Source organism: Salvelinus namaycush, chromosome 42, assembly GCF_016432855.1.
Source record: "Salvelinus namaycush isolate Seneca chromosome 42, SaNama_1.0, whole genome shotgun sequence".
Classification (NCBI taxonomy): domain Eukaryota; kingdom Metazoa; phylum Chordata; class Actinopteri; order Salmoniformes; family Salmonidae; genus Salvelinus; species Salvelinus namaycush.
Window position 1 is genome coordinate 15,461,078 of NC_052348.1, and position 18,929 is coordinate 15,480,006.

General features: G+C 43.5%; 1 protein-coding gene across 6 annotated transcripts in view; it reads left to right on the top strand.

Moving 5' to 3' along the window:
• Positions 1–18,929, top strand: part of LOC120034653 (acidic leucine-rich nuclear phosphoprotein 32 family member B-like) — a 33,933-nt gene extending 15,004 nt beyond the window's left edge. Inside the window, exons 1-7 of one of the 6 annotated variants that reach the window (XM_038981233.1) lie at positions 8,173–8,579; positions 14,835–14,984; positions 15,279–15,401; positions 15,518–15,695; positions 16,011–16,117; positions 16,226–16,265; positions 18,355–18,929. In XM_038981233.1, coding sequence (XP_038837161.1) covers positions 8,184–8,579; positions 14,835–14,984; positions 15,279–15,401; positions 15,518–15,695; positions 16,011–16,117; positions 16,226–16,265; positions 18,355–18,503 — 1,143 coding nt within the window. In that variant the 5' untranslated portion in view covers positions 8,173–8,183 and the 3' untranslated portion in view covers positions 18,504–18,929. Of the gene's footprint in view, positions 1–1,443; positions 1,518–1,597; positions 1,641–1,742; positions 2,023–8,172; positions 8,580–14,834; positions 14,985–15,278; positions 15,402–15,517; positions 15,696–16,010; positions 16,118–16,225; positions 16,266–18,354 lie in introns of those variants that run through there. The other 5 variants (XM_038981234.1, XM_038981235.1, XM_038981237.1 and 2 more) reach the window with 5 other exon arrangements.

The window sequence follows — 18,929 nt, forward strand, 5'->3', positions numbered from 1 at the left end:
AGTTCATATAAGGAAATCAGCCATTGAAATAAATTCATTAGGCCCTAATCTATGGATTTCACATGACTGGGAATACAGATATGCATCTGTTGATTACAGATACCTTAATGGTAGGGTCGTAGATCTGAAAACCAGTCAGTATCTGGTGTGACCACCATTTGCGTCATGCAGCGTGACACATCTTCTTTGGATAGAGTTGATCAGGCTGTTGATTGTGGTCTGAGGAATGTTGTCCCACTCATCTTCAATGGCTGTGCGAAGTTGCTGGATATTGGCGGGAACTGGAACACGCTGTCGTACAAGTTGATCCAGAGCATCCCAAACATGCTCAATGGGTGACATGTCTGAGAATGCAGGCCATGGAAGAACTGGGACATTTTCAGCTTCCAGGAATTGTGTACAGATCCTTACGACAAGGGGTCCTGCATTATCATGCTGAAAGACGAGGCAATGGCGGCAGATAAATGGCATGACAATGGGCCTCAGGATCTCATCGTGGTATCTCTGTGCATTCAAATTGCCATTGATAAAATGCAATTGTGTTCATTATCCGTACCTTATGCCTGCCCATACCATAACCCCACCGCCACCATGGGCCACTAATGTTCACAACGTTGACATCCGCATTCCGCTCGTCCACACAACACAATACACAAAGGTGAGCATTTGCCCACTGAAGATGGTTACGACGCCGAACTGCAGTCAGGTCAAAACCCTGGTGAGGACGACAAACACGCAGATGAGCTTCCCTGATATGGTTTTTGACAGTTTGTGCATAAATTCTTCATTTGTGCAAACCCACAGTGCCATTAGCTGTCCGGGTGGCTAGTCTCAGACGATCCCGCAGGTGAAGAAGCCAGATGTGGAGGTCATGGCTGGCTTGGTTACACGGTCTGCGGTTGTGAGGCCAGTTGAACGTACTGTCAAATTCTCTAAAATGACGGAGGTGGCTTATGGTAGAGCAATGAACATTCAATTATCTGGCAACAGCTCTGGTGGACATTTCAGCAATCAGCACTCAAATTGCATGCTTCCTCAACTTGTGGTATTGTGTTGTGACATCTGCACATTTTATTGGCCTTTTATTCTCCCCAGCACAATGTGCACCTATGTAATGATCATGCTGTTTAATCAGCTTCTTGACATGCCACACCTGTCAGGTGGTTGGATTATCTCGGCAAAAGAGATGCTCACTAACAGGGATGTAAACAAATTTGACAAATACACTTTTTGTGCGAATGGAAAATTGATTGGATCTTTTTTTTTCAGCTCATGAAACATGGGACCAACACTTTATATGTTGCGTTTTATATATATATTTTTTTTCAGTACATGTTAGAAACCATGTTAGTACGTCGTGGATATTGTCATGCAAGGGGATTCTATTGTGTTGGGTTTTTCGACAGTGGATGTGATGTATTTCTTTGCTCTTTTTTTTTTTAGGAGGAGCAAAAGATGAGGATGGAGAAGAGGAAGACTTTGACGAGGAGGATGATGAAGTCAGCGGTGACGAAGAGGTAAAGCCCCTTTTTGGTTTGTTTGTGACCCAAAAGATCAACGGGGGATATGGTTTGAAAGCACTGTCCTATCTCCCCAGGAAGAAGACCTTGGTATTGATGATGAGGATGACAATGATAATGGTATGTCATTCTTGTACTTTTTGTCACAAGTTTATGTTAAAAAGTTAAACTTTTTGATACTTTACGAAGTATAATATTATAACCCTTTCCCATTTCCCCCAGAAGTTGAGGCTGTCCAAGGAGAGAAGAGAAAGCAAGAGCCTGACGACAATGATGATTATGAACAAAAAAAGAAAGGCAATCAAGTTACCAACCCCTTCCCTCTCCACCCTGACACCCACCCACACCCTGCCTACTCCACGTCTCTCCCCCAGCTTTGAGCCCCCGTGTGGGGAAAGACTGTACCGGACAGGTGGTTCAAGTGGAGCTGCCTCCGCCCCATGGAACCGAGAGCCATCCTCAAGGAGCGCACCACTCCGCATTCCACTTTTTCACTGTCAACTCCCCCTTTATGTATACCTGTGTGAGGACTTTGGTACTGTATCTAGTTTTGGGTCTGTGCTTTTTAATATTTTGTTGGATGAATTATGAAGAGAAAGTTGTTGTTGGGTTTATTTCTTCCCTCTTCATCTTTCCTGTTCCTTTTTTTTTTTCAATAAAATGTATTGCTATAACAACTGTGTGAAGAGGGAGCTAAGATTCAGTGTGGCCGCCTGTTGCACAAATCAAGGTTGTAGCTACAAGTGCCTGTCGCTCAACTCCTGCAGAGTGCAATGGGTTGCCTCAGTGGGAAAAGTCTAGAACACTCATCACACTATGCAGCAAATACCTCAATGGATACTTCAGTCACTCCATGAGATGACATGTTGCAGCTTATTTTATTTTGAATGGGAGGGAAGGTAAAAAGACGGCAATACGAACACATGAAATCAAAGTTTATTCATCACATTCTTTGTATACAGGTGTAGACTAACAGTGAAAAGCTTACTTACAGGCCCTTCCCAACAATGTGATGGTGCTGTAGCCTGGCACTTTCCTACAGAGCTTCCCAGGGCTAGGTGGTCATCTACCTGGCTGATGTAGGCCTTGAGCTCCCCCAGCACAGGGGTGAGGTCTTTGCCTGGGTATTTAGGAGCATAAGAGCTGAAGGCATCGCCTGGACGGAGGATGTGAACTTTGGATTTTAATTTTGAGTGGAATATTCTGTGGTCTGTGCTATGACTATCCCGTCTCTCAACCCCCAAGTCCAACTGGGGATCAACAGTACAGGAGAAAGAAGCTACTGAGTCTGAATGCAGCTTCTCCACACTGGTGGTCCCCTCTTCTGATGGTACACTGGTGCTCCCCTCTTCTGATGGTACACTGGTGCTCCCCTCTTCTGATGGTACACTGGTGCTCCCCTCTTCTGATGGTACACTGGTGCTCCCCTCTTCTGATGGTACACTGGTGCTCCCCTCTTCTGATGGTACACTGGTGCTCCCCTCTTCTGATGGTACACTGGTGCTCTCAGGTTAGACGCCACAGTCATAAGTATCTGTGTCAATGTCCACTCTTGTGTGGGGAGTCATAGAGATGTAGGGTGCCTGTGATCGTATCACAGAGAAAGATCTGAATAGATTAAATAGATCTGAATTCATACATCTGATTTACGTTGTAAGATATCAGTGATTGTTTATGCCGCCTAACAAAAGTACACATTTCTGCGCATGTGTCGTAATTTCTACCTTGCCAACCAGCAACTTACTAACTGCCAACCAGACAGCCTGCCAGGCCTTATGCCACATTCAAGTGCTGGTCGGAACTAGGAATGCTAACTGGTTGAACGTAGCATGTGTATAACTAAAACCAATTAGCAAGTCTGACATTTCCGATTTGCACATGAATGGGGCATCACTGCTGATTTATTTTGCATGCTGGCATTAGTGCAGTGTTTAACCAATTCGCAGCCTCCTAGTCGGTTGCACACACACACGGTTCAATTGCAAAGTTGTCTCAATCATTTAACTTCTACATCGGTGTTGTAGGAGGTCGTTTCCACTGCATTACACAGGCGGAATGGTTTATTTTATATTGACCTTGGTAGCCATGTTTGTTGCTAGCATAAATGCTCAAATGGGGGCGCCCTTTATTACAGTGCACTTTTATATATCCACCAGCAATAATACATTTTGTTTTTACAGCATGTCCAACTATATTTGATTTTTTTTCTTCTGCTTTTTCTGATTCAGTAGGGACCCAGATATTTAGCTAGCTAGCTACGCAAACAAATGTTTCACTAGTTCGAGTCATCCACATCTTGTAGGCTATAGCTACCTAGCCATAATGTAAAGTTTTATATTTAAGCAGCAATAAGGCACCTCGGGGGTTTGTGATATGGCCAATATACCACGGCTAAGGGCTGTTCTTATACATGACGCAACGTGGAGTGCCTGGATACAGCCCTTAGCTGTGGTATATTGGCCATATATCACAAACCCCCAAGGTGCCTTATTGCCAATTTTATAAAGGGAAAAGGGGGATACCTAGTCAGTTGTACAACAATGCTTTCAACTGAAATGTGTGTTCTGCATTTAAGGGGGCTGCCTTAATCGACATCCACGTCTTCGGGGCCTGAGGAACAGTGGGTTAACTGCCTTGCTCAGGGGTAGAACGACAGATTTTTACCTTGTCAGCTCAGGGATTCGATCCAGCAACCTTTCGGTTACTGGCCCAATGCTCTAACCAATAAACTGGTTACCAATTAAATGAGAGCAGTAAAAATACATGTTTTGTCATAGCCATGGTATATCAGACTGTATACCAAATGTATCAGCCAATCAGCATTCAGGGCTCGAACCACCCAGTTTATAATACTAGTTTGCTAACAGTCCATTGAAGTTATTGAGGGGCCATTGCCAGATACAATGTGGCAGATCATCTTCTACTCACCTAGCCTCACATCTCGACAAATGTTATATTGTTCAATTTGATATAAATAAACTCATTTATTTTCTGCCAATTTAAAGTTGATTTGTTACATACTCTGGTCAGTTTTAGGTAGACCCAATGATGTATATAAACCCTGGATTGCTGATGCTATTTATTGGCCATTGAGGCTTTGAAGCCATACTGGCACTCCATAGTAGGAGCAGTCCTCCATAGGAATGAATGGGATTCTGCAGTATTTCAATTATGTTTCAAGGGGGGGGGGGGGGGGTCAAAATCAAAAGTAACAGTCAGTATCTGGTGTGGCCACCAGCTGCATTAAGTACTGCAGTGCTTCTCCTCATGGACTGCACCAGATTTGGCAATTCTTGCAGTGAGATGTTACCCCACTCTTCCACCAAAGCACCTGCAAGTTCCCGGTCATTTCTGGGGGGAATGGCCCTAGCCCTCACCCTCCGATCCAACAGGTCTCAGACGTGCTCAATGGGATTGAGATCCAGGCTCTTCGCTGGCCATGGCAGAACACTGACATTCCTGTCTTGCAGGAAATCACGCACAGAACGAGCAGTATGGCTGGTGGCATTGTCATGCTGGAGGGTCATGTCAGGATGAGCCTGCAGGAAGGGTACCACATGAGGGAGGAGGATGTCTTCCCTGTAACTCACAGCGTTGAGATTGCCTGCAATGACAACAAGCTCAGTCTGGTGATGCTGTGACACACCGCCCCAGACCATGATGGACCCTCCACCTCAAAATCGATCCCGCTCCAGAGTACAGGCCTCAGTGTAACGCTCATTCCTTCGACGATAAACGTGAATCCGACCATCACCCCTGGTGAGACAGAACCGCAACTCGTCAGCCAAGAGCACTTTTTGCCAGTCCTGTCTGGTCCAGCGACGGTGGGTTTGTGCCCATAGGCGACTTTGTTGACGGTGATGTCTGGTGAGGACCTGCCTTACAACAGGCCTACAAGCCCTCACTCCAGCCTCTCTCAGCCCATTACGGACATTCTGAGCACTGATGGAGAGATTGTGCGTTCCTGGTGTAACTCGGGCAGTTGTTGTTGCCATCCTGTACCTGTCACGCAGGTGTGATGTTCGGATGTACCGATCCTGTGCAGGTGTTGTTACATGTGGTCTGCCACTGCGAGGATGATCAGCTGTCCATCCTGTCTCCCTGTAGCGCTGTCTTAGGCATCTCACAGTACGGACATTGCAATTTATTGCCCTGGCCACATCTGCAGTCCTCATGCCTCCTTGCACCATGCCTAAGGCACGTTCACGCAGATGAGCAGGGACCCTGGGCATCTTTCTTTTGGTGTTTTTCAGAGTCAGTAGAAAGTTCTCTTTAGTGTCCTAAGTTTTCATAACTGTGACCTTAATTGCCTACCGTCTATAAGCTGTTAGTGTCTTAACGAGGTTCCAGGTGCATGTTCATTAATTGTTTATGGTTCAAGCACAGAAACGGTGTTTAAACCCTTTACAATGAAGATCTGTGAAGTTATTTGGATTTTTACGAATTATCTTTGAAAGACAGGGTCCTGAAAAAGAGACGTTTCTTTTTTTTCTGAGTTTATTTTAACTTCTCTAGGGTAGGTGAGACGCTAACGTCCCACCAGGCCAACATCCGGTGAAACTGCAGAGAGCTAACATTTTAAATGCACCCTTCGTTGTATTAAACATTCTTGTAAATACATGTATCTTACATAATTTAAAAGATGAACGTCTTATTAATCCAGCCGTTGTGTCAGATTTCAAAAAGGTTTACTGCAAAAGCAAACATGCGATTTTCTGAGGACGGCGCCCCACACACACAAGTATTACTAGCATTTTCCAACCAAGCATTAGCGTCACGAAAGTCAGAAATAACAATAAAATAAATCGCTTACCATTGAAGATCTTCCTCTGGTGGCAATGCCAAGTGTCCTAACTACACAGTGAATGTTCGTTTTATTTGATAAAATCTATTTTTATAGCCTAACACGAAACATTTGTAAACCGGTTGCGTCGTGATTTCCTTCTTATTCAACTTTGGACGAAGCGTTCGTGGTAATTACACACACTAAACAAACGTTTATCCAGTCATGGTTGGTTTCATTGCAATCCTGGTTGTTACTAACACAACCATACATGGTTCTTATCCCGGGACGTATTGACCGAAACAAACCGATTTGAAGACACCAATCAATGACCTCATTGCGCACCAATGGTAGGACCGGTCTATCGTTGATTGACTGTATTTTGGCCCAATGACCACTGATCATCTTGAAATCTAGCTTGGAAGATAGCCAATGAGCTGAGGTAAACGGCAATATGTAATGGTTATACGTTCGAAGACCAGCCTTTGTCGTAAACTCTGGCGTAAAAGAGGTTCATTCGCCATTGCAAATCCTACTTGACGGAGCCACGAGTGTTACGCATAGCAGTACATATTCAATAGCATTTTCAACAAGTTTATATATTTAAATTATGGCGAATAAATCAGGAAAAGCCAAAACAAAGTCTAGTATACAGATTTAACCCAAATTATAGAGGAAGCTCCCCATCTCACAGCTAGCCTTCAGGGAGCTGCTCATCCAGGAGCTTGCTAGCTACAGCAAGTCCACTGCAGCACCTTCTGCTCCAACCAGTGGTGTTCACCTGCCCAGATTCATCTCTGCAGGCATGAATGTGCCTCAGGGCAAAAAGTGCACAGCAGGGAGACGTCGTTGTGCCCTTTGTCACAGCAAATGCCCCATCACCTGCACCACCTGTTCAGTAAGCCTCTGCTTTACAGCAGAAAGAGACTGCTATGGGCCATGGCACCAGCAGCACAATATTGTGTAGAGGACTGAGGGTCTTCACAATATTGTAAATAGAAAATGTGTAAATAGTTACCCTTGTTTGTTTTTTTGTTTTTTTTATATATATTTATTTTTTGGGGGTGTGTTAGAATAGCATTTATGTATTTTGTATATAGTTCTTTCCTTCAAAATGTATCACTGTACCAATTCGGCCACTTGGGTACATTTGTGTGGGACACCTGGGTGACTTCCTGCTCAATGTCATGTAGCTCGCTCATTTTTGAAGTTCTGTCTAAAACTTTGCTCAGCTATTGTTGCCATCTTATGTTCTTCATTCAGATCATCCACAGCATCCTATCTGTATGTTTGGCTGTTCTTGGTCATTTGAAAGATGATGCAGCAACAATAAAAAAAAACAGAAAACGCATGTTTATTTCCTTGTATTTTCTTCTACCAGATCTATTGTGTTATATTCTCCTACATTCAATTCACATTTCCACAACATTCAGAGTGTTTCCTTTCAAATGATACCAAGAATATGCATATCCTTGCTTCTGAGCCTGAGCTACAGGCAGTTAGATTAGGGTATGTCTTTAGGCGGAAATTGAGAAGGGGGGGTACCCCAAAGAAGTTAAGGAACATTATATTTTTTTTATGTTTAGCTCATATAATTTAAAAGTATGCATTAAGTTGTCTGTAATAGAATACACTTGTCAAAAACGAATGTAGACAAATGCTTTTCTATAGCTTCTAAAATACTATGTTTCACAATTGAGTGCCAAGATGGCTGCGTGGTGGCTTCAATACAGTATTCCACTCCAGGGGTTAAACACATCATTTGGTACACCACCCCATTCCCGAAAATGGATTGCTCCTACAGACAGTCACGTGGCCATGGCTTGCTATATAAAGCATGCAGACAGGCGTCAAGTTATACTGTTCGATTGAACATAAGAATGGGCAAAAAGAGTGACTTAAGGGACTTTGAGCGTGGTATGATTGTCGGTGCCAGACGCGCCGGATCCAGTATATCACAAACGGCCGCACTCTTGGGCTTTTCACGCACGACCGTGTCTGTGGTTTACAGAGAATGGCGCGACAAACAAAAAACATCGAGTCAGCGACAGTCCAGTGGGCGTAAACAGCTCGTTGATAAGAGAGGTCGAAGGAGATTGGAAAGAATCGTGCAAACTAACAGGCGGGCCACAATTAGACAAATAACAGCGCAGTACAACAGTGGTGTGCAGAACAGTATCTCGGAACGCACAACTCGTCGATCCTTGTCACGGATGGGCTATTGCAGCAAACGCCGGGCAAACGAAGAGTGGAAAAACATCGCTTGTGTAGATACGGTAAAGGAGTCAATGGAATGCAGACCGTTCCATTGATTAGATAGGTCAGATTTGTTGAATGTGCGCCAAACAAAGTGGATGTATCAAATAAGGGATTATCTATGTGTTGTCACAGGCCCACAATGTGGTTACTTAAATCCGATTGATATGTTTGGCTGTTTTCGCTGCATAATGTTTAGAAGTTGCCCCTTTTAAGGTTCAGAAGAAGTGACTGCTAAATACTAACTCCCGTTCATATAGCTAAACTTGTTAGGTAGCATACAGAAATCGGTGGTAGTCAGTCGTTTTTTAACTGTAATACAGTTGATTGGTGACGATGACATGTGTTGATGTTGACATCCATATAAGCGTTCTACTCCGATTTTTACCTTAACGTTGTGTAAAATAAATTATTATTAATATTAATTAATATTAATACAAGTATTAAACATTGAATGCATTTTCATTTATATTTTTACGTTATTACTGCGAGTAAACAGTCATCCTTCTTTGGAGCGTTTAGATCACTGCATCTCAGGAATCGCCATGTTGTCATTCTGTCGGCTTTGAAGCTCTAGAGGAAGGACCTCCATCTTTGTTTGACTAATTTCCAATAGTGTGCAACTGCAGCCTGCAATTCAGGGCGTTGTTGCATGTGGGCATTCCTGCATCTTTAGGGGCGCCCCCTCCCCTCCTGCATCTGTAGGAACGCCTCCGATAAGTCCATTGGTTCCTGCATGAATGCACCCCTCGAACACAACATCTTCATGCTTGTGTGACACCTTTTGAATGTGGATCAAAAGGGAAATAAATGTTTCACCCTCTCCTGCTGTGTACCGGAGTCCTCTTTGCCTGCTAGCGGAACACTGTCTAGTGTTCGCTAGCACCGCAGTCGGGAGGCTGGGGTGACACTGCTAGCTTGTTAGTTAGCTAGCTAGCACACATTCGCCCCCCACATACCGGAGAAAACCATGCCTGACAGGCGGGTGCGAAGGACACTGTTTACCGGTCGCCCCCCACCTCCCGCTAGCACAACAGGTGGGAGGCTGGGGCGACACCATGTGCTAACTAGCTAGCTTGCTAGTCAGCGACACTGTTAGCTAACACACTGCGTCGCCCCCGTCTGCTGTGTACCAGAGTCCTCTTTGCTAGCTAGCGGGACACTGTACCGGTCGCTCCCACTAGCACAGCAGTCGGGAAGCTGGGGCAACACTGTGCTAGCATGCTAGTTAGCAACACTGTGTGCTAGCTTGTTAGTTAGCTAGCTAGCACACTGTCGCCCCCACGTACCGGAGAAAACCATGCCAGACAAGCGGGGGCGAAGGACACTGTCTAACGGTCGCCCCCACAACAGGTGGGAGGCTGGGGCGACACCATGTGCTAACTAGCTAGCTTGCTAGTCAGTGACACTGTTAGCTAGCTAACACACGTCATTGCCCCCGCCTGCTGTGTACCGGCGTCAGTCTCAGGACGAGCTGGCTAAGCTAGCACAGTGTCCTCCGCTGCCGCCGTCGTTAACAGAACTGCGGGAAAACAGTGCCTGACAGGTGGGGGCGAAGGACACTACTGGTAAAGATTTTTATAACTAACCCAAGAGCACAGAAGGCTGCTACGGGGAGAACGACTCATAATGGCCGGAAACCACGTGTTTGATGTATTTGACCATGGTTGCCCTTAGTTTGAAGATGTAATCCGGACACAGGTGTTTTCTCCATCTCCTTAGCTATCATTCTCTAATTCCACTGATTAAAACTTGGTCCTCCAGAAAGTGGAGAGCAACATTTATGCAGTTCCACTACGCAATATATTTGTAAAAAAGCCGCACTAGACAGGATTACCTACACATACTGACCAGCTCAAATGGACAGAAGCGTGCTATATGGCAGACCAATCCGAACTCATCTCTCGGCATGTCCAGCCCACTCATTATCTCAGCCAATCATGGCTAGCAGGAAGGTTGCTGTCTTTCTGCGGCTAAACCAACTAGGCTCGGTATTTAACAATTTTATATTTATTTACAGAAGGCATACAAGTTTTATTAAGGCACATGAAAGTTATGTTCCAGAAGACATTTTTGCCAAAAAACGCATTTTGATTTAAAAAAAATTATATTCAAATGGCTCTCCTGTGAAATAGTGACCCGTGACATACACCTATTTTTTTCTGAAACGAGTCACATTTGATACCATTCCACTCCAGTCATTAACACGAGCCCATTCTCCCCAATTAAGGTGTCACCAACCTCCTGTGCCCAAGATAGACCAGAGCCTGTCAGTTCCAATGGGAGCAAATGAATCATAGTTGGCAGAACAACCAAGGAGATGGGCAGAGCATGCACGAGCTAGTGAGATCCTATTGGCACGTTCTAGCATTTATTGCATATTTTTCATATGGAACACCTACATTTTTTTTTACTTTGGCAAAGGGTAAGGTCGACAAAACTCTTGTCTGTTACAGATTCTAGTTTTGGAAACACAATACTGTATGGAGATCAAATGTTTAATAGATGAGAAAATTAGCAGAATGTCGGCCCAAACTCCATCTTCTCCCATTGCCGGCCACTGGGCTTCCTCTCATCACCATATTTAGTATTGAGTGACCAGATGCTAACCAGACACCAACCAGATGCTTCACATTCATACAACTGGTGAAATATCTGGCTGATTGTTCTGTGCTACTGGTGTGTACCATCTATAACAAAGAGGAAGTGAGGCCTAATTTGGCTGAAAATCTTTCTCCCGCCAGCAAGTGGGGTTGTTTCGCCAACCAAGCAAGGAGTTTTTGTATGGCGGTCAATGAGTTTTGAATTTGGTCAACAAAAATGTATGGCCTATTTGCTACATGAGGTAGAGAACCACACGACTTTACCAAGTTTGTATTTTTATCTGTTTTAAAACAGAAACGGAAAAAAAGTTCCAAAATAAAAATAAATCTGCAACGGGATTTTACATTTAAAGGGGCCATTATTATTTATTTGATCTAATATACGTTTCATAATGTTCAAGTTAAGTGTACTGATATAGGTCACGTGACATCCAGCAACCTTCGGAAAGTATTCAGACCCCTTGACTTGTCCACATTTTGTTACCCCATAATGACAAAGTGAAAATGGTTGTTTAAAAAAAAACAAATACCTTATTTACATATGTATTCAGACCCTTTGCTATGAGACTCAATTGAGCTCAGGTGCATCTTGTTTCCATTTATCATCCTTGAGATGCTTCTACAGCTTGATTGGAGTCCACCTGTGGGAAATTCAATTGATTGGACATGATTTGGAAAGGCACACACCTGTCTATTTTAAGGTACCACAGTACACATCAGAGCAAAAACCAAGCTATGAGGTTGAAGGAATTGTCTGTAGAGCTCTGAGACAGATTGTGTCGAGGCACAGATCTGGGGAAGGGTACCAAAAAATGTCTGCATCATTGAACAGATCTGGGGAAGGGTACCAAAAAATGTCTGCATCATTGAAGGCACACCAAGAACACAGTGTCCTCCATCATTCTTAAATGGAAGAAGTTTGGAACCACCAAGACTCTTCCTAGAGCTGGCCGCCCGGCCAGACTGAGCAATCGGGGGAGAAGGGCCTTGGTCAGGGAGGTGACCAAGAACCTGATGGCTACTCTGACAGAGCTCCAGAATTCCTCTGTGGAGATGGTTGTCCTTCTGGAAGGTTCTCCCATCTCTGTAGCATTTCACCAATCAGGTCTTTATGCCAGAGTGGGCAGATGAAAGCCACTCCTCAGTAAGGCACATGACAGCCCACTTGGAGTTTGCCAAAAGGCACCTAAAGGACTCTCAGACCATGAAAAACAAGATTCTCTGGTCTGATGAAACCAAGATTGAACTCTTTGGCCTGAATGCCAAGCGTCACGTCTGGAGGAAACCTGGCACCATTACTACGGTGAAGCATGGTGGTGGCAGAATCATGCTGTGGGGATGTTTTTCAGCAGCAGGGACTGGGAGACTAGTCAGGATCAAAGATGAATGGAGCAAAGTACAGAGAGATCCTTGATGAAAACCTGCTCCAGAGCGCTCACGACCTCAGACTGGGGCGACGGTTCACCTTCCAACAAGACAACGACCCTAAGCACACAGCCAAGACAACACAGGAGTAGCTTTGGGACAAGTCTCTGAATGTCCTTGATTGGCCCAGCCACACCCCGGACATGAACCCGAGCAAACATCTCTGGAGAGACCTGAAAATAGCTGTGCAGCCATCCAACCTGATAGCGCTTAAGAGGCTCTGCAGAGAATGGGATAAACTCCCCAAATACAGGTTGTAGCTTGTAGCATCATACCTAAGAAGACTTGAGGCTGTAATCACTGCCAAAGGTGCTTCAACAAAGTACTGAGTAAAGGGTCTGAATACTTATGTAAATGTGAATTTTTTTAATACATTTGCAATATTCTAAACCTGGTTTTGTGTGTAGATTGGGGGGGGTCACTTTAGAATAAGGCTGTAACCTACCAATGTGTAGAAATTCAAGGGGTCTAAATACTTTCCGACGGCACTATATCGGAGATGGCTATGCATTAGGCTAATAGCATAGTATCTCTCCATTGAATACAGGCGGATGTCAACAACCCTCATCGAATATTCAAAAAAGTTTAATGAGATGTATTCACCAATCCAAAGACAGGACAGGCATGAGCTAGACAGCCCGCCGTGCCGCTTTTGTGGACAACGACTCCCATTGTTATGATGGACAGACATGTATCTTGTCAGTATATCCATAATAGTTGGCTATAGCTAGCTAGTCTTCTTCTGGGGGGGTTATTGTAAGAAATTGTAATAGAGACTGGAAACTAGTAATAACTACATTTCAACATAAGCCATATTTTATACAAAATACACATACTCCTCATTTCTCTTGGACATATGCTGGACTTATTAAGACACCAACCACACACACACACAACTCAGGGTTGGAGCTCAAGACAAAGAACTATCTCAGGAACCAATGGAACGTGGACACCAGGCCTGTTCAGGACTACCCAAGACCCAGATCGACCAATCGGAAGGCCAGACTCGCAGATCTACCTACTTTGTTTGTTGTCTATATAATACTGTACAACTGTTGAAACTAGTCTCTTTTCCGGACGGTTCAATAAGAATCAGACAGAAAGAGCCTTGCTGCAAGATTTTACTAAGATATCTTTACATGTGATTAAACGGCCTTATTATAAAATTATCCACCTCGTCCTATTGTCTCCTCTTGTTCTCCTGTCAACAGTAAACGATTTATCAACATTATCGGTGGTTGGCATCCAACGTTATGGTGCATTAGCCATGTACTGCACTGGAGCGCCCCTGTCTTCCACCTATGTACTGGAGTCGTAGCTTAAAAAAGGTCCAATAGAAGTATAAGGAGAGGTTCCTGTAGGAACACCCCGATTTGCGGGCTGCAGTTGCAACCTAATTTCTAACAAACTGTCTTATCAGTTGTTCGCTCGATGGCTAGTCAATCAATTTAGAGTATATTTGCAATCCTTTCCATTGCTGTAGAGTAGGTAATGGCGGGCAGTCAGGCTTCTCTTTACAGGTCCTCAACTGCACGGCAGCGCTTAAAAGGGCAATGGCTAGCCTGTAGCGAGCTTGCTAACAAAAAGCATTGCATGTGTCATTAGTGACTGAACAGCGGGCAAGTGAAGGTAGAACTGTATTGTGCGGTTCTTCCTCGTGGCAGCTGGTTTAAAGAAACAACCGCGGTGCCTCGACATAAAACATCATGCAACCAAATACCTTTATTGATGACTCCACTCGACAGCCTTATCAATGTTTCACTTTGTTAGTGTGCAAATCATGATCTTTGACGTTCAACGTTAACATTCTTAAACCTTTTTGTTGCACAACGACTGTCCCTGACTATTAAATGTGAACTCTGCTCTTTAAACAATTAAATGTAACATTTTGTAGCTACGAACTGAGTTGCAAGTATTCATACAGTATTCATACAGAAGTCAGGAAAACTGTCAGAGGAATAATCATTGCGGTCCATATTTTGTGTATTGACCTTTTTCATCCTGAAGTTTAGATTAAAAGCTTTTTGTTTTTATCCATGAAAAATATTGATGCAGCAAGTTACTGTTGCCAACATGTGACTATTCTAAACAGGTTTCCCACAACTTTTATATAAATGCATGAAATGTTTTCATAATATGGGTGCATTATCCATTGAGTGTTTAATGCATCTGTAAACAACACATGCATGTGTTTTTTTTCTTTGAATTACATGGATTACAATTTAACTAATTATTTTATCCTTACAGGTACGAGAACTTGTCCTGGACAACAGCCGATCAAATGAAGGGAAAATCAAAGGCCTCACAGAAGAATTTGTCAATCTGGAATTCCTCAGTTTGATAAACGTTGGCCTAATCTCAGTCTCCAACCTTCCCAAACTTGAGAAACTCAAAAAGGTAATGTTTTTTTTCTCAATTTTTAACACAAGCTTACACTTACAGTAACATTTGTGTTGACTCCTTTTGAAAAATACCTTAAATTCTGCTGGTGGAGGGTATAGAAAGAGCCATTGTTCGTCCCTAATGGCACCCTATTCCCTATATAGTGCACTTTTGAGGGCCCTGGTCTAAAATAGTGCTCTATGTAAGGAATAGGATTCCATTTGGGACATAGTCATTATTTTCTGAAAGACTGTTACTTGCTTTGGTGTTTTTGGACAGAAGTGACTGTATCTTCACATTATGTTGCAGTTGGAACTCAGTGACAACAGAATCTCTGGTGGCCTTGACGTGCTAGCAGAGAAACTCCCCAACCTCACACATCTAAATCTAAGCGGGAACAAACTGAAAGACATCAGCACGTTGGAACCTTTGGTAGGTATACCAAACTCCTGGTAGAGCACAATACAGTGCAACACCATCTCATTGGCTCAGACTATGCCTCAAATTTAATTTCCCCATATAGAGTTTTGACCAATTTGGTCCCACAGAAAAAGCTGGACAGCCTGAAGTCTCTGGACCTGTTCAACTGTGAGGTGACCAACCTGAACGACTACAGGGAGAGTGTGTTCAAGCTGCTCCCTCAGCTTACCTACCTGGACGGGTACGACGCGGAGGACCGGGAGGCGACCGACTCGGACGGAGAGGTGGACGATGACGACGATGAGGGTGGGCAGTCATTTAGTTTGTGTTTTGAGGGAATACAAGGAAATGTACGTGCAGATGTGCGTTGAATGGAGGGTCTTCTGTAGCTCAGTTGGTAGAGCATGGCACTTGCAACGCCAGGATAGTGTGTTCGATTCCCGGGACCACCCGTACTTAAATGTATGCTCGCATCACTATAAAACATCTGCTAAATGGAATCTTTATATATTGCAATCCATATGTGTTTTGTCATGGAAGGCAATTCTGTTGTGTATTTGTAGGGTTTGTCAGCATTTCTCTGTGATGACTGACAATGGAGGTGGTGTATTTGTTTTTTAGGAGAGGATGAGGACGTAGAGGAGGAAGACTTTGACGAGGAGGATGATGACTATGAAGAGGAGGGAGTAGTAGTAGGAGAGGATGATGAGATCAGCGGAGTTAAGGAGGTAAAGCCAGTTTTGGTTTATTTGTGACCCAATAGTTTAAAAAGATCAACAGATCAATATGGTTTGAGAGCTCTGTGGATGCTGACCTGCTCTGTCACTTCTCTCCAGGAGGAAGATCTCGGCATTGATGGTGAAGTTGACGAAGATGGTATGTCATTCATACTTTGTCACAAGCTCACTTTTGGATACTTTACTAAGTACAGTACCATATAGTATAGGGGTGAACATATCTAGTTAACGCCAATGTGCAAAACCGATGTCAAAGCTGACATGCATACCTATAAAGTAGGTACATGAGCTAATAACGCCACGTAAAAATGTTGCGCTACACGTGCAACACAGCATTCCTAACCTTGCCCACAATGTCTGCTGTGTGGATCGAGTAGTCAACAAGTCGAGCAGTCATTTGAAAGAATAAGAAAATTTAAACGAGACAACTCAAAGGCAAAATCCATTAAAGCCAAGATAATGGAATTCATTGCCCCTGACAATCAACCGTTCTCTGACGTGGGTGATGTTGGCTTTCGCCGACTGGTCGAGCACTGGTACACACTACCAAGTGCGCTATTTTTCAGATGTTGCCCTACCGGAGTTACACAGTAATAGAGTTACGACATACATACTATGGAACGTCGTTTGGGTCTTTGCGTGTCAAAAATGATACAGTAGCACTGTCAAAGCTGTACAAAAGTCTGCAAACACCGGCCACGAATGATGTTTACTATACCGCGTTGGTAATAAAGCGTCATTTGTTTGACCGCATCTTCTGGGGTAGCTAGCTTTAGGTAGCACCAATACAACCAGCTTGAAAAACAATGACCAGTAGAAACTGCAGTCATTTTCATTATTCTTAGCAATGATTTAGGAATCCTTGTAAGTAGTAGCTAGGTAGCCACTTGTTGTTCACCTATTGAAATTGAACTTCAGTGCATGAAAATAAATAGCTAGCCAGCTACTTAAACCTGTTGCCCAAAGCTAACGTTATAAGCAGCCAGCTAACTTCATCTGGCTAGTGAGGCTCGGCCGGACCGGGTTATGTGTCGTGAAGCTAGCCACAATAAGGATTAGGCACAATAGTGGAATTTGCGGTTTGCCTTCAAAATAAGTGTCATTGACAGTGATGCAAATTAATACAAATAGTAGAATTATGCCAAACTTTTATTTGAAAGGCTAACCGCAAAGTCCGCTGTGGCTAATCCTTATTGTGGCTAGCTTCACATAGATGGGTCCGACCACCATTAATAAAATAATAACTGTCTTATAAATTAGGGTTATTTTAGATGATGACACTATGCTACTGAAACAGATGTGGTTTTGCTATGTTTTTGGGGGAAAACATTGTTTGCATCCATGAGCTAGCTAACTTCTTTTTTTATGACCAGCACTGTGCGAGACAACTTTACCAGCATCATGGCATACGTATCGATGAATCGTTGTGACATATGAAATAGGAATGATGGTGTACATAAATTAATGAATGTGTTAAATTATTGTGACGTACAGTCATATTCAGGTCCTGAGTCAACAAGCTTATTTGACACGTCAAATGGTGTGACCAATCAGGACCTGAATATGACTCCATGTCCCAATAATTTAACGCGTTCATAATTTTTTTACGTAGTTATTACACTATCACTTGTATTTCATGTCACAACAATTCATCGATGTATCTTTTTTTGCCGCGCAAAGACCCAAACGGCGTTCCATAGAAATCCTGGTTGAGAATGAAACGACTGAACAAAGGAACGAAACAGCAAGTAAGTGAAATAAATACGTTTTTATGATGTTTTACTGGTAATGGGGACATGCGTAAGTGCCATCAAAATAACTTTTTGGTCAGTTTGTGTGTAACCTTTATTTAACTAGGCAAGTCAGTTAAGAAGAAATTCTTATTTACAATGACTGCCTACCACGGCCAAACCTGGACGATGCTGGGCCAATTGTGCACCGCCCTATGGGACTCCCAATCACGGCCGGATGTGATACAGCCTGGATTTGAACCAGGGACTGTAGTGACGCCTCTTGCACTGAGATGCAGTGCCTTAGACTGCTGCGTCCATGTGTGTGTGTTAACTATTTAACTGTACGAGAATGCTTAAAAGGCTGCTAAAATTTTAAATATTGGTTATCGGTATCAGGTTTTTTGGCAAGGAAAATGTTGCATATCGGTATCGGCCAAAAATGTCATGTCGGTGCATCACTAGTATAGTATAATGACCCTTTCCCATTTCACCCAGAGATCAAGGCTGTCAAAGGAGAGAAGAGAATGCAAGAGCCTGACAACGATGATTATGAGGAAAAACCGACAGCCTATCAAGTTACCAACCCCTTCCCTCTCCACCCTGACACCCACCCTGCCTACGCGACGTCTCTCTCCCAGCTTTGAGCCCGTCTAGGGCAAGACTGTACCAGATGGTTGGTTCGAGTGGAGCTGCCTGTGCCCCATGGAATCGAGAGACATTCCCAAGGTTCTCAAGCAGCGCACTACTTCGCATTCCACAATTTCACTGTCAACTCCCCTTTATGTATACCTGTGTGAGGACTTCAGGATTGGTATTTCATTTTGGGTCTGCGCTTTTAATATTTTTGTTGGATGAATTATGAATACATTGTTAGGTTTATTTCTTACCCCTTTGTCTGCTTTATCTTTATTTTTTCCCCCCCAATAAAATTGCTATAGCAACTGTGCGACAAGCGAGCTGTGATTTTGTGTGGCCGCCTGTTGCACAAATCAAGGTTATAGCTACATTTTTTTTAAACTTTCTGTATGACCAAGCTTTGTAAATAAAATGTTTACGTTTTGCGCTAGTGA